The sequence below is a fragment of the Emydura macquarii genome, unplaced genomic scaffold, assembly GCF_026122565.2.
Source record: "Emydura macquarii macquarii isolate MOO-44397 ecotype Brisbane River unplaced genomic scaffold, CSIRO-AGI_Emac_v2 contig_3481, whole genome shotgun sequence".
In the NCBI taxonomy this organism is placed as follows: domain Eukaryota; kingdom Metazoa; phylum Chordata; order Testudines; family Chelidae; genus Emydura; species Emydura macquarii.
The window spans coordinates 33,692-55,233 of NW_027133618.1; the positions used below are offsets into that span (position 1 = coordinate 33,692).

A 21,542-nucleotide genomic window follows, 5' to 3' on the forward strand; every position below is an offset into this window, starting at 1 on the left:
GAGGCCTGGTGCTACCTCTGCCGGGTGACGGAGCACATCCGGAGGGACTGCCGCTGGCCCGGCAAGGAGGGAAGCCTGGGACCCCTGAGACCCAGGAGGGCGCCAGCCAGGCCAGCGGTGGTGACCCTCACCGTCCAGTCCCTGTGGCCACCCTTCCTCCTCCATCGCTGAATGTCACCTCTGCTCGGGCCCTGGGGGTGCACTACCTGGGATGCCCAGGCGAGGGGACGGGCCCCGCCAATGCCCGGCACAGTCTGGCGGGGCCTGCGGAGGAAAGGGAGCCAAGGCCACCACTGTCGGGCACTGGAGGGGGCTCGCCTTGGTGGGGGGCCTCTCCTTCCCCTGTTGCCATGCCCCCACTTTCCTGAGCCCTGACCCCTGTGCTCTTGCCCCCTGGTCCTGCGCCCGCTGAGTGGCCCTCTGCCTCGGAGGGCTGGGTGCTCATGCAGGGCAAGCACAAAGCCGGAGCCCAGCAGCCCCTCCCCATCACTGCCGAGGGGGGAGAGAGCCCCTGCAAGACCATGAAGGGGGCTGCTGGAGCCAGACCTTCCGCCGCGCCCCCTGCCACAGCCCAGCGGGCGCCACCAGCCGAGGAAGCTGTGGTAGCAGATGTGGGCTGCACCATCTCCCTCCTGGAGTCCCTCCTAGAGGAGTCCCCAGCCGGAAGCCCCTCTGCCCCCCTGTCACCTGACACCCCTGCTGGTGCCGAAACTACTGCTTCCTCGGCTACCACTGGGGAGGACTTCGTGTTGGCGGGGGGGACCTCTCGTCTCTGCTTGACAAGATCGATGCCCTGGGTCTGACCCTACCACGTGGTGGGCATTGATCAGGGGGGCGCCCAGCTACCCCTCCTCCCCTACCATCCCAGGCTGCTGTCCCTACTCCCATCCCCAGGGCAACTCTGCCCAACCAGCCATCAGTGGCACCACCCCCATTGAAGTTGCCGCAGCCCTTGTAGCGACGGCCAGGGCCAAGCAGCCAGGCCCTGGGCCACAGGGCACCCCTTCCCCTGCTGTGGGGTAGCTGCCTCTCCTCCCCCCTGAGGGTGCCAGCCTCACTGTCCCTTCATGAGGGCCCGGGGTCGCATGCAGTGAGACGCCAGAGCCCGGCCCCATGGAGGACACCCCCACCCTGCCCACCTATCTAGCTCCCGGCCCCACTCAGGAGGCAGCCCGCTGGCCCAGTTGCCTGGTTGCCGGGGCCACGAAACCCACCCCCAATCCTGGCCCTGATCCCTCCCCCGCTCCTGGCCCTGCCCCGGCTCCTGCCCCCCCCCCCCCGTTCCCAATCCCCCCCTCAATTCTGCCCCCACCCCCGAACATCTCCTTGCCACCTGTGCCTCTGCTGACCCTGGAGTTGTCTCTTTTCTCCTTGAGAGCTCCCGCGGAGTGGCCTTTGTTTTCACCTTTCCCAGGCCACTCGGGGCTGCTGTCTTCCCTCCGCCGCCACCCCTAGTACCTGTGCCAACAGGCTGCGGGGCGGCTGCGGGGGCCAGGATGGAGGATGACCCCGCAAGGTGCTGCGCGAGGAACTGCACTCCCTCCAGGACACACGTGGTACCTGGAACCGGGTGCAGCGCATCCTGCAGCACTGGGAGGACTTCCACTATGTTCTTCGGGCTGTGAGGGCCACAATGAAGGAGAGGAAAGGGACTGGGCAGCAGGATGCTGTGGCCTACCAGTAAGCCCGCAGCTTCTGTGACTCCCTGATGCCCTTTGGGATCGGCCATGGGTTGCTGTGGAGCCCAACGGGGACCGCTAGCACTCCTGCCCGTGAGGTTCCCCCCAGCCCCCTTCATAATGCCTGTCATCTTTGCAACTTTGAACACCAGGGGCTGTAGGACAGGTCTCTGCAGGAGTCAGGTACTCTCCTTCCTTTGGGAGGGGGGGTACTCTGTGGCGTTCCTGCAGGAGACCCATACGAATCCAGCCGCCGAGGCCAGCTGGCGGCTGGAGTGGGGGGACGGGGTGTACCTTAGTCACCTCTCCGCCCGCATGGGTGGAGTGGCCACCCTGTTCTCCCTCGACCTGCAGCCCGAGGTGCTATGGGTCACCGATGTCATGCCGGGCCGCCTGCTGCACCTCCGGGTTCACATAGAGGGGATGGCATTGAATCTTGTCAACGTCTACACCCTGACTGTGGGTGCGGAGCGGGTGCAGTTTTTCTAGCAGGCGTCCGCCTTCCTTGGCACCCTGGATCCTCGCAAATGCCTGGTCCTGGGTGGGGACTTTAACACCACCCTCAAGGAACGAGACCGATCAGGGACCAAGCAATACCAGTCTGCCACGGACATTCTCCGGGGGAATCATAGCCCATCACACCCTGGTGGACGTCTGGCATGACCACCACCCAGATGACTTTGTCACCTTCACCTACGTCCTGGTGGGGGAAGACCGGTCGAGCCACTCCAGCATCTACCTTTCCCGTCACCATCTCTCACGGGCTCACTCCTCTGGTGTACGGCCGGCCCCATTCTCGGATCACGACTTGGTGACCATGACGGCCTCTCTCACTGCAGAGAGGCCAAGGCCGGCCTACTGGCACTTTAACAACAGCCTGCTGGAGGATGTGGGCTTTGTGGAGTCCTTCCAGAAGTTCTGGCTGGCCTGGCAGGAGCAGAGGCACACCTTTCCCTCGGCGCAGCACTGGTGGGACATGGGGAAGGTGCGCGCCTGGCTCTTCTGCGACGACTACAGTCGGGGGGCCAGCCGGCAGAGGGAGGCAGGGATAGAGCAGCTGGAGCAGGACGTCTTAGTACTGGAGAGGCATCTTGCCACCAGCCCCGAGGATCCATCCCTCTGCGGAGCATGCCGGGAGAAGCAGGAGGAGCTCTGGGCCCTTGAAGACCTTCGGGCTCAGGGTGCTTTAGTTCAATCCCATATCCATCTCCTTCGGGAGATGGATCATGGCTCTCGCTTCATCTATGCCCTGGAGAAAAGGAGGGGGACCCGGAAGCACATCACCTGCCTTCTGGCAGAGGACGGTGCTCCCCTCACGGACCCGGCAGAGGTGCAAGGAAGGGCCAGGGCCTTCTACGCTAGCCTCTTCTCCCCAGATCTGACTGAAGCCACCACCTGCCAGGTGCTCTGGAACAAACTTCCCATGGTCAGCGTGGGCAACCAGGACTGGATGGACTTACCTCTCACTCTGGCCGAGTTCTCAGGCGCCCTCTGCCTCATGCCCACAAACAAATCCCCGGGCATGGATGGGCTGACTGTGGAGTTCTACCGTGCATTCTGGGATGTCGTCAGCCCGGACCCCACCACCGTCTGGGCCGAGTCCGAGGACAGTGGAGTGCTTCCCCTCTCATGCAGACGAGTCGTGCTCTTCCTGCTGCCCAAGAAGGGGGACCTCTGTGACCTTTGGAACTGGCATCCCGTCTCGCTCCTCAGCACGAACTATAAAATCGTGGCCAGGGCTCTCTCGCTGAGGCTGCAGGACGTGGTCCATTCCGATGAGACCTAAACCATCCCGGGCTGCACCATCTTTGATTACCTCTATCTGGTCCGGGACCTTCTGGAGCTTGGGTGTAGGGATGGCCTGTCATTCGCCCTCCTGTCCCTGGACCAGGAGAAGGTGTTCGACATGATGGACCACGGGTATCTCCTGGGCACCCTGCAGGCTTATGGCTTCAGGCCCCCTTTGTGGGTTTTCTCTGGGTGCTTTACTCCTCCATGGAGTGCCCGGTCAAGCTCAACTGGACCCTGACCGAATTGGTCAGCTTTGGGCGAGGAGTGCGCCAAGGCTGCCCGCTGTTGAGCCAGCTGTACACTCTGGCCAATGAGCCCTTCCTGTGGCTCCTCTGCCGGAGGCTGACAGGGTTGGTGAGACAGAGCTGAGGCTGGTCCTGTCAGCATACGCCAACAACGTACTCCTCGCGGTCTGGGACCCGGGCGACCTGGTGCAACTGGAGGCCTGCCTGGCCATCTACTTGGCAGCCTCCTTCACTCAGGTCAACTGGGTCAAGAAATCTGGCCTGATGATAGGGGCCGGGTGGCAGGCAAGCTCCCTCCCATCCGCGCTTCAAGCCATCCAGTGGAGTGTGGGTCCACTGCTCTATCTGGGTATTTACCTTTCCGCACCCTCCCTCTCCGCTGGAGAACTGGCAAGTTTTGGAGGGCAGAGAGTCTGCGCAGCTGCAGAGATGGACAGGACTGCTCCAGTGCCTCTCCCTGAAGAAGGGGGGAAAGGGGACCATGGCCCCATCACTTTTAAAAGCGGGAGGGCATAGCCTTAAGGCAACTTCTTCCTGCCTTAAAGGTGAGCGACGGGGGGTGGAGAGGAGCGAGAGGCAGAAAGGGCCTGGGGGGAAGAGGTGGAGCAAGGGTGGGGCCTCAAGGGAACAGGTGGAGTGGGGGCAGGGCCTCGGAGGGAGGGGCAGAGCGGGGGCGGGGCCACGGTCTGGGTGCTGGTGGCCCCCCCACTTCTATGGAGCTTGCGATGGTCTCCAAAGAGATGTAACCCACATTTGGCATTTGCCTCCTGCATAGCCAGCCTTTTTTATTCTGGGGAGGCTTTGCCTCTCCAAGCCTCTTATATGGGCCACCCAAGATAAAGAGTTCACAGCTGAGATAGATAAGAGGAGTGGGAGGGGAAACAGAGGCACGGAGAGGTGAAGTAACTTGCCCAAGGTCACACAGCGGGTCTGCTGCAGAGACAGAAATAGAGCCCCAGTCTTTTGAGTCCTATTGCAGTGCCATAACCACTGCAACACACTGCCTCTCCATGTGGGGAAATTCAGTCCTGTGGCTCCTGTAATGCCCCCGTCAATATTACCAGCCCTCTTCTATTGGTTCCAGCACTAATGAGGGTGAGTTTCAGTTCAGGTGTCTATTTACACTCCAGCTTCTGAGCAGTGGATTCAGGGGTGTTGTCTGCAGGGACAACTAGAGTAGACTCAGATACTGTCTTGCCAGTTACATAAAGACACACACCTGCCAGCAGGGAGCTGCTTAAAGACTGCGAAATCCACAGTAACAGATCAGTAGCTAATTAATTATTCAGTATCTCAGATTTGGGCTTTAAGCCAATTTGTAAAGTGCAGCCACTAGCCGTATGAAATACCAATAAACCCTACGTAACCTGCATCTCACATGCTGGCCATTCACTTCCATGTTTATCTCCATAGGAAGGAAAGGGAAACCACCGCAGACCCCATTTGTCGAATGCCCGAACTCTACGAGCTGCACAGGTATCTCCGCCTCTCTGTGTCTCCCTGTTGGTCCCTAAGGACTTTCCCAGCTGTCCCAGTGACATGTGAGGTTTCTGCATTTCCAGACAAGGAGAAGTTGCGTGTCGTGGGAGGAGAGGACAGCTGCTCGGGGAGAGTGGAGGTTTGGCACCGTGGCTCCTGGGGAACAGTTTGTGATGACTCCTGGGACCTGGCGGACGCTAACATTGTGTGTAAACAACTGGGCTGTGGATCTGCCGTATCTGCCCCGGGCGAGGCTGCATTCGGCGAGGGGACTGGTCCCATCTGGGTGGAGAAGGTGAACTGCAGAGGGACAGAGTCATCTCTCTGGGACTGTCCTGCCACACCCTGGGGTGAGAGCAACTGTGGTCATAAGGAAGATGCTGCCGTGAATTGCTCGGGTGAGTGACAGGGGATGTTTCTCCCACGTGCTGTAATTATCTGGGAGGAGGATGGATCCACCTGCCCCCCACTACCCACTTGGTCACAGACCAGGCCCTCCCATCCCCTGTGTGCAGGAGCATCATGGATGCTGTGGGGTGGAACCTTTATTGGCCCAGGTTGGTTAAGGCATCAGCCCACATGGCCCCTGCATTCATCCCAGGCCCCAGTGCTGGTGTGTTCCTAGAGTCCTCAGCATGAGGGACTTGGACCGTAAGTCACTAACATACAGACCTAGTGCTGCTGGGAGGGAGGATGTGGGAATCAGAACAGGTGACAACTGGAGACCCCAGGGACTTATTCCTCCTGGTAACAAAACTTCTTCCCCCTGCCCCTCGCTCCAGACTCCAATTTTCCTCCCTTCCCTTTGCAGGTGTGACAGAGACGAGAGCATTACCCACTAGAACAGGTAAAACAACCCCCTCCTTCCTTCAAGGTGGTTTTGGGTCACAGAGGGATGGAATCATAGATGATTCGAGTTGGAAGTGACCTCAGGAGGTTCTCTAGTCCAACCCCCCACTCAAAGCAGAGCCAACCCTGACTAGATCGTCCCAGCCAGGGCTTTGTCAAGCTGAGCCTTAAAAACCTCTAAGGATGGAGATTCCACCACCTCCCTAGGTAACCCATTCCAGTGCTTCACCACCCCCCTAGTGAAATAGATTTTCCTAATATCCAATCTAGATCTCCCCCACTGCAACTTGAGACCATTGCTCCGTGTTCTGTCATCTGCCACCACTGAGAACAGCCTAGCTCCATCCTCCCTGGAGCTCCCCTTCAGGTAGTTAAAGGCTGATATCAAGTCCCCCCTCATTCTTCTCTTCTGCAGACTAAACAAGCCTAGTTACCTCAGCCTCTTATCATAAGTCATCTGCTCCAGCCCCCTAATCATTTTCTTTGCCCTCCATTGGACTCTCTCCAATTTGTCCACATCCTTTCTGAGCTGCAGGCTGCAGCCTGAGGGAAGGAGCTCCTTTCCCTGGCCTGTGAAATCGAAGGGGGAATGACCCAGGGGTGGGAGCTGCAGGCAGTACAAAGGCGGCTATTCCTGTCTGCTGGTTCTAGATGTCGGGGCCATTACCTGGGGTTCTGCCAACCCAAAGCTCGTGGTAACTTTACTTTGTGTGAGGTGGTGTCAGGAAATAAGTCAGATGGAGACACGGCGTCCAGTCGATAGATGGACTGGTAGAAACAGTGTAACACAGCAGTGCTCTTACTACAAAGCTGTACCTTTACTCAGGCTCCAGCCCCACACCAACGTGGTCTTTGAAGAATACTTTTACTTAGGCTCAAGCACTTACACACGTCTGCAACAGGTTAGTAAAACACCCAACACTCAACCCTTAATAATTACCGAAGTCTGGGGCAGCTTTCGAGTGGGAACAGCGACGGCTTTCTGATTGTCCAGATCTTCCAGTTGTCGTTGTAGGATCCAAAAAACACACTCACCCACTCACCACTGAGTCCAAGCAGAGATCCCCTCCCCCCTCTTTATCCTTGTTAGCAGACAATCACAGGACAAGGAAAAAGAAAAAGAAAATCAAAAGCAAGACCTCAGGTTACCAGAGTACTTAATTAGCCAGGTTTGTTCCGACAGAATTTGCATATCTTGAGGCCAGGACAAACATCTCCCACAGGACATGCATAAATAAGCTTATTGGTCTTTTCCTGAAGCACAGATCCCAGCACGTCCACCAGAGCAGCAGGGAGGGAGAACTGGGTCAGGCACAAGTTATAAAGGGGCTCCTCTCCCCTCCTGGCTTAGTCATGTCAAGGCTGCACAGGCTGGCTGAAAGGCCTATCCATCTTGGCTGCTCTGAACAACAAGTCTGATACACGATCATGTGGTCCTTGGCCCTTTTACTGCTCTATTCAAAATCTCCCTGTACAGGGCCAGGCCCATGATTTAAACAGCAGCCTGTGAGCTGCCACCATGGCGCACAGAACGTGTCCCCAGCCCGTTACCTGCTGTCCTGGGCGGTGCAATGTGTGACTGGGGAGCTACCGGTGGCTCTCCTGCCTCTCACAGAATAATCTCTCCCTGTTGCATGTTTATTTCCATACAGCTTCCCTGCACCGCCGTCCAACCAAGAGTGGGAGAGTCACGGTGCCCGTGGTCGTCTACATTATCCTGGGGGCCCTGCTCTGCTTTGTCTTAATTGTTCTGGGTGTGCAGGTGCGAAGCGCCAGGGCCCAGCGCAGAGGTGGGTTCTGACTGGTGTGTCTGTGTGAAATGCCTCGGCAGTAGCAGCGGTGCTGCAGGGTGTCAGTGAGGGCGTTACCGGGCCGGATAGTGGTGGCCAAGGGTGCCTGTTAACTCCTCTCTTATTTAATATTTCATTAACTTTCTTGCATTGGAACAGCTCAGCTATACAATTTAGAGGTGATGCTAACTAGGGAGCATCCCAGTTTCAGGGAAACTTCACCTGTATCTCCCCGTGGTCCACTCCAGGAGTGCCCAGTCAGGCCGCAGGTCTCCAGCTGTCCCATCTCTGCGTATGACGCTCTGTCCCAGCCCTTCTGACCAGGGGGTTTGAAGGCTGCACAGCCCCCTGCCTTACACTTTAATATCACCAGAGGCCAGTCTGCCTAAAGGCCAGCCACCACGCTGTGCTTGTTTCTCCCCAAGGGCTCTGAGCAGTGCATTGCCAGCAATTACTAGTTACCACCCAGCTCTGTCTCTGCACATTACACCGTATTATTAGGACAAAGCATCACAGAGAAAACATTTAAAAAACACACTAGAGTATCTAATGGTGCCTTCCTGCCTTAAACTCTACGGGGAAAAAAAGTTTCATCACCCTTTTGCACATGGGCGCAAACACCAGCATGGGGGGAAGAAATATTTAAGCTGTTCCAAAGGGGAAAAACCGCGAATAATGGATTGAGATTAAAAACTGAACATTTAGGCTGAATGTGAAAAATCTTCCTAGCCTGTGGAACCTTTATCAAAGGGATGTAGTGGAAAGGGACGTCCTCACCGTCACCTGGGACATATAAATCTACCCTGGACAGAGCAGTATGAATGTGCTGTTGGGGCCAGTGCTGGAAATGAGTGGATGATCTCATCGTATTTCCCATCTCTGGTTGCAATGACCTATGCAAACATGGCACTTTGTTTTCAGGTTCCAGGAGACCTTTGGATCCCTTCTCTAAGGCTGTGTATGAGGAGATTGATTATAACCTGATTAGAGATAAGCAAGAGATGTTCAGTCGCTCAGTTCTGTGTGTCTCAATCCTAACAGGGAACAAATATTTAACACACTTTCCATTCTGAGGCCCTGACCCAGAGCTAAATCACGGCAGATTCAGCCCTGTGAGCTTGTGATTGGAGCTGGGGGAAATGTTTGGTTGCACAAAAATTAAGTGACTATTATGTCCGCACAGGTGCCACTGAAGTTTTATGAAGGGGAAGTCACTCACCAGGGGCACTGCTGTTAGCACCCACCAGTTCTTGTCTAGGAGAAAGAGATTTTGCTCAGGGTTCAGTTCAGCTTCCACCTGGCTAGCTGGCAGTCCATCTACAGTTCTGCTTTTCCTGAGAAACAAAATGCAAGAATTTATTGTTGCTGCTGACTCAGTGATCACACGTCTTCCTCACCACACAAATACAACCGTGAAAAATACAGACTCAGAGATACGGAAACATTTTACAAATTCATGTCAGTTTCACCAAACTGTTCCAAACACACACACACACACACACACACACATTTGGTTTGTTTCAACATTTTCTAAACAAAACATTTTGTTTTTTCAATTTGAAATTACTTTGATTTAGAAATTTCCTTTAATTTTATTTTTAAAAAGTTAAATATCATTTGGATAAATCGCAAACTGTTTCATTCAATACGAATTTTTCTCTTTTCTTTTACTTTTCACTTTGCCAAAAAAAATTTAAAAAGTCATTTTTGGCTGAACACAAAATCATTTAATTTTTTTTTTTTTAACAGTCTCCAGCAAACCAAAAATTCTGTTTCTCACCCAGCTTTAGCTGTGAATGCTGCAGGAGCTAGGTCTGTGCTGAGAACAGCAGTTACTCATGTCAACCAATGAAAATGGGCTTCCTCCCCACCACACTCTGCAAGTCCCATTTCTAGGGACAGTTAATGTCACTCTGCCCCTCCTGCAGCCTTGGAGTGTGACCTGTTAAGAATCAGGAAAGTGATTGTCGGGGGTCAGGCAAAACTGTCATTTGAAAATCATTTTGGAAAATTGGTTAAGGAGATGTTCTCTGTCCCCCTGCCACCGCAGTGCCTGGTCTCCTGGGTGGGCTCCCTCCTGCCCCCAGAGCAGAGAGATCAGCCCAGGAGAGTGTCATGACATTGAGTCACGGCCCTTTTATCCTTTCTGCATTTTTTCTCAATGTCAGATGGGAACATCTTGCCCCCAGGCTGTGCTGTGGTGTGGCTCTGGGAACATGCTCAGGCCATCCCCCACCACCACTGCCAAGATGGTTAGAGTGAATCACAGGCTCTGCTCTAGAACCTGTCTTGGCCGATGTCAAGTTCCCCAGCCCTGGCTCATGTGCGTGAGTACCAACCTCAAGGCCAACTGTGAAGAAGCAGGGCATAAACCCCAAATTGGCTGTCAACTCTATACTTAGATTTCACCCATCAAGCAACTCCTCAGGCACTATACCAGCCTCACCATGGAGTCACAGACAGTCCCCTTGGGTGCTCTGATCTATCTTGTCAGCTAGGCAAGCTTTCCTTTGTGATGGATGGTCCCTTACACCAAAAATCACAGCAGTATTCAGATCACTGCCAGTCCTAAAGGACCAGTCACTTACCCCAGGTCAATTGCACCTTAGATCTCACTCCAAGGACACTCGTAGCCAATCCTGTAATAAACTGGCTAAGGATTTATTCACTAGGAAAAGAAATGAGAGTTATTTCCAAGGTAAACAAGCACACACAGATAAGTCTGGTCTATCAGTGTCACGGCCTAATCAGGAAACAACAGGGAGAGCTGATCCACTGATTAATGAGGGAGGTGGGTATTTACCCTTAAGAAGGAGCAGTCCCCTCTGTGACTGAGGAGTCCAGGACCATTGTGGAACTGTCCTGGATCTATAGCCAGAGACGTGTCCTTCACTCACGCACCGGGGAATGGGAATTCCCAGCATCTTTCGGGTCAGACTGTAGCATCTCCTGTCACTTTTACCACATTTTGTGTCAGACTCTTCTGGCTCATAGCTGCTGTGATTCAGTATCTCCTCTGGAAGGAGGACTAGACTGAGACCAGAAATCCTGCTGCAGGGCCCAGTTGTGTTCCCAGGCCCACAGTTCTGCTGTTCTCACCATGATGAATTTCTGTTTCTCGTCTCTCCAGTTTCCTATTCAGATGATTCAGTGACGAAGCTGCAGTATTACACCGGGGACAGCGAGGGGGAAAACGATCCCAGATCAGAACAAGGTAATGGTGGAAGGACACAGGAGGGATGAATGGACTATCAGATAGATAGTGATCAATGGCTCAGTGTCTAGTTTGCAGCCGGTAATAAGTGGACTTCCCCAGAAGTCAGTGCTGGAGCCAGTTTTGTTCAACATCTTCATTAATGATCTGGAAGATGGGAGGAATTGTACCCTCAGCAAGTTTGCAGCTGACACTAAGATGGGGGGAGTGGTAGATACGCTGGAGAGTAAGGATAGTATACAGAGTGACCTAAACAAATTGGAGATTGGGCCAAAAGAAATCTGACAAGATTCAACAAAGACAAGTTCAGAGTTTCCACACTTAGGATGGAAGAATCCCATACACTGCTACAGACCGGGAACCGAGTGCCTAAGCAGCAGTTCTGCAGAAAAGGACCTGAGTGATTCACTGGACAAGATGCTGGATATGAGTCAACAGTGTGCCCTTATTGCCAAGAAGGCTAACAGCATGTTGGGCTGCATTCGTAGAAGCATTGCAAACAGATTGTGGGAAGTAATAATTTCGCTCCATTTGTGTCCAGTTATGGGCCTCCCACTGCAGAAAGAAAGTGGACAAATTGGAGAGAGTCCAGAGGAGGGCAACAAAAATGATTAGGGGCCTGGAGCACATGACTTACGAGGAGAGCCTGCGGGAACTAGGCTTGTTTAGTCTGAAGAACAGAAGAATGAGGAGGAATATGGTAGCAACCTTTAACTACCTGAAGAGTAGGAGGATGGAGCTTGGCTGTTCTCAGTGGTGGCAGATGACAGAACAAGGAGCAATGATCTCAAGTTGTAGTGCAGGAGGTCCATGTTGGATATTAGGAAAATCTTTTTCATTAGGCGCGTTATGAAGCACTGGAATGGGTTACCTAGGGAGGTTGTGGAATCTCCATCCTTGAAGGTTTTTAAGGCCTGGTTTGGCAAAGCCCTGGCTGGGATGGTTTAGTCGGTGTTGGTTCTGCTGTGAGCAGGGTATTGGACTAGATGACCTCCTGAGGTCCCTTCCAACTGTATTATTCTACGATTCCATGACAGACTCAGTTGGATTACGATAACTTGTGGTGACACAGGCTGAGTGTGGTATATGCTTTTCTAGAGGGAGCTTCCCCTGGCAGGTCTCAGTTGGATTATGATAATGTGGAGGAGGCTCCCTTGAATGACGTCCCCCAGACATCGGATGACATCCCCCAGATTCTTGATGATCAAGGTGAGCAGTGAATCCCTCCTCCTCGGAGCAAAGTTACCCTCTTGAAAAAATTAAATGTATTTCCCATTAGGGACGATAGTGGTTTGTTAAGAAAACTACTAAATTCACCAAGAAGTATTTGCTATTGGCGTAACGCTGGGAGCACAGATCAGGTGCATTACAAGAGCTGTGTGCAGGACCAGGTTTAGGGAAGTGTGTGATGTCCTAGGTCATGACAGAGGCCCATTGCAGGGACGGGAAGGACCAATTCACACAGGAGCTGCCCACGCGGTACCTGGCTCAGGTCACTGCTCTGTGACCTCACTGCCGTGAGCACTAAGGTTACTCACGATTTGTAAAGACAACACACTGAAGCAGAGACCTCTGCAGTGCAGCAATGTTCCCTGCCAGCCTTTCCTGGCCTGTGGCTATTGCAGCTTATACACATCAGTTTCAGAAACGCTGTGATGGGGTGGGTGGGACATACAGATACTACACCTGAAGGGCCATAGCTCACCCTTACTAGGTAGCTCAGCTCCCAGTGCTGTCAGTGCGTTGGAGACGGATGGCAGTTTATGAGGTAAACTTTAGCAGGAGAAGGCATTAAAAAGACATTTTAAAACAATGTCAAGTTTTGGAAGCTGGGGACAAACTCTCTGGACAATTCCATTTCTATTTCTAATGATTAGAACAAAAGGCCTTGTGGAGCGATTCCGCTGGACTAGATCCCAGTCATCTCTTTCTAGAACTCCCCCTCGTCATCTGTGAGCCCCAGGATCTTCACAATCAGCTATTGCAATGTATCAAATAAACATGATATGTAAAATCCCTCTGAGCCTGAGGGTTACAGAAGTGGACTCCCCTTACTGCCTTGAGGGTGGAAGTTAAGTTCTAAGGGAGCCCCAAGGATCGGTGTTGCTGGGATAGCTGCAGCTCACAGTTTGCTGTGAATATTCTCTTAATCACTTCACATCTTCACTGCAGGTGCCTCTGCCCTGCCTGGAGATGTCACAGGGGATGGTGATGATGATGCCAGAGAAGTGTCTGACCCTGAAGATGACCCTGATTGGCAGCAGAATGGTGAGGAAGGCCCTGGGATGAGTGACAGGAACAGGAATTCACACACAGGTGAGTGGAGAACTGTTTGCACTTCACGGTTTCTCTCCAGAATGGGATGGCTGGAAATGTGGGTTACACAGGAAGGGAACAACCCTGGCCAAGCCGATGCCTGTGAGAAAAACTCTCCTTCTCTTCATTCCCTCAGCGCCTCGATGGTGTCAGGAAAAGCAGGGTCCTTGCTGTGTGGTACTTAATGGTGAAATCAGCAAGATACCTGGGATCCCTCAGTCTCTAGGTGTAAATCCTGGGGTGGCTGCCCACACCCTTGATGTCCTGGATTCCCAGCCATTTACTGCATGTGTGTCCTTTGGGGAGAATCTTATAAACCAAAGTCCTGGTCCCGCTGCGCAAATGTTAAAGAGCCCTGACATTCTCTGTAAAATTGGGCCTTGTCCATTATCCGTGCCCATAATCTCCACTCACCGTTGTGTCATGAGGAGAGACACCATCATTAAACTCAGAGGAAATGGACTGGTGATGAAATGGGCATTGCTTAGTTCTTGATAAGAATATGTTTATGCTTATTGTTAGGGCAGTGTGAATTTTCTGATGTCCATAACTAAGTCCTTGGGCTTTGTACATGAAGTGACAGGTAAATACATTTGTCACTTGGAAACTTTATCTGGCCTGGAAACGAAAGGTTTTATTTCCAGAACATGCACAGAGATGAGAGATTAGAACTTGTCATGGACTCAGTCGGAAGAATGAAGAGGGAACATTTCCTAACCCATACAATAAAGTGCACTCCACCTTTGCTGTGCGGCCACACATACCATAGAATGGATCCACTGACTGTATGTATATCGCTTGGTATTTTCAGGTTGGCATCTGCACTCACTAAGAAGTGAAGGTGCCCCTGGGATGGAGAAGGCAACCACGTTCCTGCCGCCTGTGGACCCCGGTTATGATGATGTGGGACATGGTGACTCTGGGGGATCATTTTCAGAACAATTTGATTGCAACAAATAATCTTGTGATGATGTAAATGCTTTGCTTTTTTCTCTTAGAAATGGTCCCTCGGACATGATGCCCAGAGACAGTCCCTCCCTGTTAGATAGACACAGCAGGTGTTTTTATTAAGGGTTTGTGAAGTTGCAAGAAATACAAGTGTGAGTGGGATAGGGGTCACAAATGTCCTCTGTATAATTTCCCTTGTTTGGAGAGGATGGAAGTTTCTTGATTTATGTCAGTAATGTCTTCATCTTGAATTTGTGTGTTTTTCATATTAAATCCTTTCTGAAAGTCTGCCCAGCAGTGGAAGATTCTCTTGCCAGATGAACTGTCCAGTTTCCAGGGCTCATCACAGGGAGAGGCTGAGATTAAATGAACCAAGAGACAAGGATGGGCCACCATGGGGCATAGCAGGCTGTTTGATAGGTGGGTGGGCTTAAATTGAATGTTCTAGAAGGGATGTTGTAAAAGTGAGAAATCAGCAAGATAACATTCTGAGATGAGCAATCGGCTGTTCCTAAAGTGAATTCAGATTTGAAACTTTCATTGAATCCGAGGATGTAAATGGGAAATTCTCCCTGGGTAATTCACACCTGAAAATAAAGGAATTGAGAAATGTATTCTCCATTAGCTATGAATACAGAGGATGAATATTTCTACTAGGATGATCAATGAATTTTATAGATGATAGTGACAAGGCGAATGTTAATCAGAGTCTGGGATGCCACTGAAGATCAAACACAGTCATTGATAATGCGGCACCCCATAGCACAGACCTCTCCAGCACTCATCAACACTGCAGGGCTGTGCACATTTACAACAACAACAACAAAAAGAAGAAGGTATTAACCCCTGCATGGCATGTAAATGCCCCTGAGAGTTCCATGTAGGCATAAAGTTTCATTTATACTTCTCCCTGGTCAGATGACATATAAAAATACTGCTCTAGCATGCAGGAGTGAAACCAGGAAGGCCAAAGCACAACTGGAGTTGCAGCTAGCAAGGGATGTGAAGGGTAACAAGAAGAGTTTCTACAGGTATGTTGGCAACAAGAAGGTGGTCATGGAAAGTGTGGGCCCCTTACTGAAGGGAGGAGGCAACCGAGTGACAGATGATGTGGAAAAAGCCGAGGTACTCAATGCTTTTTTTGCCTTTGTTTTCACAGACAAGGTCAGCTCCCAGACTACTTCACTGGGCAGCACAGAATGGGGAGGAGGTGAGCAGCCCTCAGTGCTGAAAGAACAGGTTCAGGACTATTTAGAAAGGCTGGACATGCACAAGTCAATGGGGCTGGATTCAATACATCTGAGCGGGCTGAGGGAGTTGGCTGATGTGATTGCAGAGCCATTGCCCATTATCTTTGAAAACTGGTGAGATTACAAATTGTATTGATCAATAGTGTCACTGTGGCCATGGATTAAAGACTGGGTAACTGACAGGTGTAGCCTTTAAATTTAGGGTGCAAACTGAACAAGTCACTAATATCTGGTTGTTTACTCAGGCAGCTACAGAAGATTAATATTGAGTGAGATCAGTGAATCACACAAATAAATACAGGAAAACTTTACTTAAAACCCAAACAAATCCAATCATAAGCATAGCTACACAAAAACAAATACCGGTAACAAAACACCCCCAAGTCTGGCATACTCACAACCTCATGGGGACCATTAGAAATAAAATGAAGGGCACAGTGAGTGGAGATCAACCTAGAGTGGGCAGCGATGGCCTGGTTTGCACTTTCCTGTCCTCCCCACGTCTCACGTAGGATTTGTCTGACCATCTTTTTATACCCTTTTTGCTTATATCCCACATATCCAAGACCCTTTTTCATTCTGGTCTCAGCCCCCTGCCCGGAAATTGTCATTCTGGGGGACCATAATTTAGGTCCAGATTGCTAGCAGAAGCTCTGTGTGTCATACTTTCCCCAAAGGTTTCAATACATAAATGTGGTTTCTTCATGGTACATGTTTCCCAAAATGCCCTAGAAATCCATTACTTCAAGCTTCTGTGGTGAACCTGCTCATAACAAGCTACACATTGCAAAATACCTTAGGTTATAAGATTTAGCAGTTAGCTGCCTTTAGGGGAAATATTTGTGCTCATGGACTTCTTGCCATAAATAAAACCAATTAGGGAACTCCCCTCCCGTTTCTTCTCAGCTGGGATTCCTTGAGTGGTTGGCCCTCATTCATTACAGCTGGCCTATTGAAAAGACTATGGATAAATCTATACCTGTGGTTCCCAACCTGTGGTTCCCAACCCGTGGCCCACTGCTCCCCTCCTGCTGGGTGCAGAAGGGAGCTGCTGCCTAAGGACCCAGGCAGAGCGTTGCTGTGGTGTTACAAGACCGGTGCAGGCTCCTTGTTGAACTCAAGGGGATGGGAAATCAGCGCTCCCGTCCCCCGGCTCCAGCAGGGAGCATAGCAAAGTGCTCTGCCTGGGTTCCTAGGCGCTGGGGTCCCTGCTGGAGCCAGAGGGAGGGGAGCACTGATCTCCTGTCCCCCTGGTTGCGGAAGAGAGCCACTGCATAGGTACCTAGGTGGAGATGTGGGGCTACATGACGTCTGGCTGTAGTGGGGGTGGAGGTGTAGACTGATGGTAGAGCAGCCAGGACCCACCATGCTTGAAGAGAGGGGCAGGACTCTAAAAATCAAAGCTTTCCTGTTTGGCTTGCACTTAGCAGGCCACCCACTGTGACTTAGCTGCCAGGCCTTGTGCTTCAGTGTGTAGTGATAATCACTCATCTACACTAGTGCTTTGTCTGTGAGCGTGAGACATACTGCAAGTAATTTGTAAGTGTGAAATAGTGAATGTAAAAATGAGCACAGTAGCATCAAAATGTTTACTTTAGCTATGTAGTGATTTGTTGTCCTCAATGGTGTTATACAGCAATACAATTTTTATGAGTTGATAGACCGATGGCCTTTCAGAGTTGGAAGAATATTTGTGGCCCTCGAGCCAAAAAGATTGGGAACCACTGATATAAAGGGTAACAAGAAGGGTTTCTACAGGTATGTTAGTAACAAGAAAGAGGTCAGGGAAAGTGTGGGCCCTTTACAGAATGGGGGAGGCAACCCAGTGATAGATGATGTGGAAAAAGCTGAAGTACTCAATGCTTTTTTTGTCTCTGTCTTCACAGACCAGGTCAGCTCCCAGACTAGTGCACTGGGCATCACAGAATGGGGAGGAGGTGAGCAGCCCTTAGTGGTGAAAGAACAGGTTCAGGACTATTTAGAAAGGCTGGACATGCACAAGCCTATGGAGTCTGATGCAGTGTATCCGACAGTGCTGAGGGAGTTGGCTGATGTGATTGCAGAGCCATTGGCCATTATTTTTGAAAAGTTGTGATGGTTTGGGTGAGGTCCCAGATGATTGGAAAATGGCAAATATAGTGCCCATCTTCAAAAATGGGAAGGAGGAGGATCCAGGGGACTACAGACAGGTCAGCCTCACTCAGTCTCCAGAAAAATCATGGAGCAGGTCCTCAAGGAATCCATTCTGATGCACTTGGAAGAGAGGAAGGGGACCAGGAACAGTCAGCATGTATTCACCAAGGGCAATTCATGTCTGACCAAGCTGATTGCCTTCTATGATGAGATAAGTGGCTCTGTGGATGTGGGGAAAGCAGTGGAGGTGAAATACCTTGACTTCAGCAAAGCTTTTGATACAGTCTCCCACAGTATTCTTGCCAGCAAGTTACAGAAGTATGGGTTAGATGAATAGACTATCAGGTGGATAGAAAGCTGGCTGGATCATCAGGCTGAACATGTAGGGGTCAAAGGCTTGATGTCTATTTGGCAGCTGGTAACAAGTGGAGTACCTCAAGGGTCGGTGCTGGGAACCATTTTGTTCAACTTCATTCATTCTAGTTGGCTGTCCCTGGGCTACTTCCTCCCACCCAATCCCGGGTACCTGCATCCAAGTGTCCCCATCCGGGTCACTGGGGTAGACAGTGAGTGGGCGTCCTGCGAGTCCCTCCCTGTCAACCGGTGGCAGGTCCGGAAACTCCTCGGAGTTGTCAGCGGAGGGCAGCTCCTCCAGGTCACAGGGTCCCAGGGGTTCCTCCAATCCACTAGATTCAGTCCGCTCCTATGGAGCCCTTCATCAGGCAGCTCCTCCAGATCAGGGCCTGCCTCAGGAGGTTTCTCCCACTCAGCGGGCTCGGGTAGCTGCCCACAGCTGCTAGGGCCTGGTGGCCCTACCCAGTCACTTGGGCTGGGCAATCCGGGCAGGCTTTGGAGGCTCCGGTTGGCGGACCGGTTGCTCTAAACAGCCACAGGGCCTGGGTCAGGCCTAAACCGCAGCCTCTGGGAAGTCATGCCTCCCTTCAGTGGCAGCTTCCCTCTGACTGACATGCTGGGCCAGCCTTTTATACTTCCCTCCCTGGCCCTGGCTCCACCCCTCTGCTTCTGGGTGGCTTGGCCTGCAGGGCCTGGGTCTGTCCAGTAAGGATGTCGTGACCCTTCCTCGGGCCCAGGCTCCAAGGAAGGCCACAGCGTCTTGCTAGAGTGACTGAGAGAAATTGGAGGATTGGGCCAAAAGAAATCTGAGGTTCAACAAGGACAAGTGCAGAGTCCTGCACTTAGGACGGAAGAGTTCCATGAACTGCCACAGCCTGGGGACTGACTGGCTAGGCAGCAGTTCTGCAGGAAAGGACCTAGGGGTTACGGGGGACAGAAAGCTGGATATGAGTCAAGAGTATGCCTTTATTGCCCAGATGGCTAACGGCATATTGGGCTGCATTAGGAGGAGCATTGTCAGCAGATCGAGGGCAGTGATTATTCAGCATCGGTGAGGCCTCTATTCAGCATCGGTGAGGCCTCATTTAGAGTACTGTTTCAGTATTAGGCACCCACTATTTCCGTTCTAAATGTGGGATTCTGCACTTGTCCTTGTTGTAAGCTGCTCCAAACAAAGTGTGTGAGTGTTGCTACTCACCCACAGTTTGGATTATGTGACCTGAAGGACCCAGCCTAAAACCACCAATCCAAGAGACAAGCCTAGGAACCTCCATTTTACAATGTTCAATTATGCCCACTGAACAATGTTAGCTCATATAAATGTATCTATTTAACTAAGAAATTGATATGCACCAGCCTTGTTACTCCAAGTGGAGTCTCAGCACGCTTCAGTCCAAATGCACTGCTTTAGGTAAAAATACAGACACATTTATTAACTACAGAAGGATTTCAAGTGATTATAATTCCAAGGAAAACAAATCAGATTTGGTCAAGAAAAATTAAAACAAAACGCATCCTAAATTAAACTTAACGCTTTCAGCAACCTAGCAAAGAGGTGATTCTCACCACAGGCTGGCTTGCTTCCCTTCAGCCAGATTCTGCCCTCTGCTCAGCATTTCAGTTGCTTGGTAATATTTGTAGCTAGAGGTGGAAGACAGCGAGCATGGCAAATGTCTTCCCCTTTTATAATGTTCCTTCTCCCCTCTGGGGCTTTGTCCCCCCCACCCCCTCCCTTCAGGGTAAGGTGACAAACAATGTCCTTACATGGACTCATTCATGTCCTCAGTCAGTGAGCATTGCCTCCTCATGGTTCAAAACTGATGAAGGGAAGGGAGGTGACTCACTTGAGACTAGGCCAATTGATCCTCTGTTCATGCCCAGGCCAGTCCTTTGTTCCTGGAAGACTGAGCTGGGTTTGTCCTATACATGCCTTGCTGAGGTGACAACTGCCCCTAGAGAATTTTGCCTGGACACATTGCAAGCCATGAGGACACATTCCTTCTTTAAACCTTCTGATAATAAAGCAGAAGATGGATATTTATTACTATAATCATATTGTTGTTACATTTATATGATTGTAGCAACCAAAGGTCCATTCAGGTCACAGCCATCTTCCCAGTTCCAGAAAGCTTACTGTCTAAGGGCTGATCTACACTAGAGAATTTTATTGACAAAAGTCATCATTTGTCAACAAAACAGTGCTGGTGTACATACTGCAATGATCCCTCCCCCCACCCACCCGCTGTCAAAACTGCCCTGTTTTTTTGACAAAATGAAACCATCTCAACGAGAGGTGTAGGCCTTTTGTAGACTTAGTTTGGGCAACACAGTGTTAACGTAGACACTGCGTCCCCTTACATCAGTGGTGGGGCTATCATTCTTGTCAATTTCACCACTCCATTAACAAGAAAGCCCAAGCCCAGGCTGCTGCAAGTCCGGGCAGCTGGACCCCGGCTCCCAGCTGTGGGCCAGGAAAGAAGAAGTCACGGGAGGTTTCTCTGCCCACTACCCACCAGGAGCCAGATAGCCTTGTCAATTTCAAGGCTGCTGGTTCTGACAGGGAGCAGAGGGCGGGGCTGCGAAGCTGAGGCAGCTGGACCCCACTCCCCAGGGGTAAGAAGTGCTGGGTTACTTCCCCTGGGAATGGGGAGGTGGGAAGACCCTTTTGGCTTTCCCCGTCTCCCAGTGGGGAATGTGGATGGGAGAAGCCTGGAGCTGGCTCCTGGCAGGGAAGTTTTTTTTAGGGAGTTTTGCCTATATATTAAGGGCAGTATGGGAGCAAATGCAAAAAGAAAGAGTTAGACAATATCTTTAATCCAAGTATTTATAGGAGTTCTGTTAAAGAAGAGCCGGGGGTAAGGTGATGTATTAGCCAGTCATTTTTCTGTGCTGAATGCCCCTTGCATTGTGCCTGTTCCTTCCATTGTCAGTCATGAATCAAGTACACTTGTTTCCAAGGAGTCCTCCTCCTGCTGACAGCACTGATGGGCCTGGTGCATGCAGGACAGGACAGCCTGCTACTACAAGAGAGAGTCATGGCCTACTCAGGAAGCGCTAAGCTCTGTTTCTATTACTAATGACCATGGTCCAGGCAGGAAACCTCGAAGACGACAGCTATCACACATGGCCATGGACTGTGCACAGAGCACTAAGAACTATCAGTGTTACAGATGGCGCTGGGGTAATTCCTTTTCTACAACAGCAGATCTAAGTGGCAACCTAGTTCTAGTGACTTGTCCTTGTCTACAATAGGCCGTGCCCTACCCTGGGAGTTGGTCTGGTAATGATCACCTGTGGCACAGGGGATTTCTTCATTAGTTTATGAAATTACCAGCCTCTAATGTCTCCCAATTCATGTTTACTCCACTATAGAATCTATCGGGGTGAGACACAGCACAGATACAGTTTGTACAGAACTTTTCTCTCCCGCACCAGAGATGAGGAGGGGGGAAGGAAGGGAGGAGTGTGGGTGTTACACGATGCTCTGAGGCTGT

At 51.3% G+C, this 21,542-nt stretch overlaps 1 protein-coding gene across 1 annotated transcript in view; it reads left to right on the plus strand.

Annotated features, from left to right (window-relative positions):
• LOC137144750 (scavenger receptor cysteine-rich type 1 protein M130-like) overlaps positions 1-21,542 on the plus strand; it is an 85,669-nt gene that overhangs the window by 24,519 nt on the left and 39,608 nt on the right. The window contains exons 8-10 of the mRNA XM_067535223.1: positions 5,129-5,191; positions 5,278-5,596; positions 15,616-15,637. Coding sequence (XP_067391324.1) covers positions 5,129-5,191; positions 5,278-5,596; positions 15,616-15,637 — 404 coding nt within the window. The remainder of the gene's footprint in view (positions 1-5,128; positions 5,192-5,277; positions 5,597-15,615; positions 15,638-21,542) is intronic.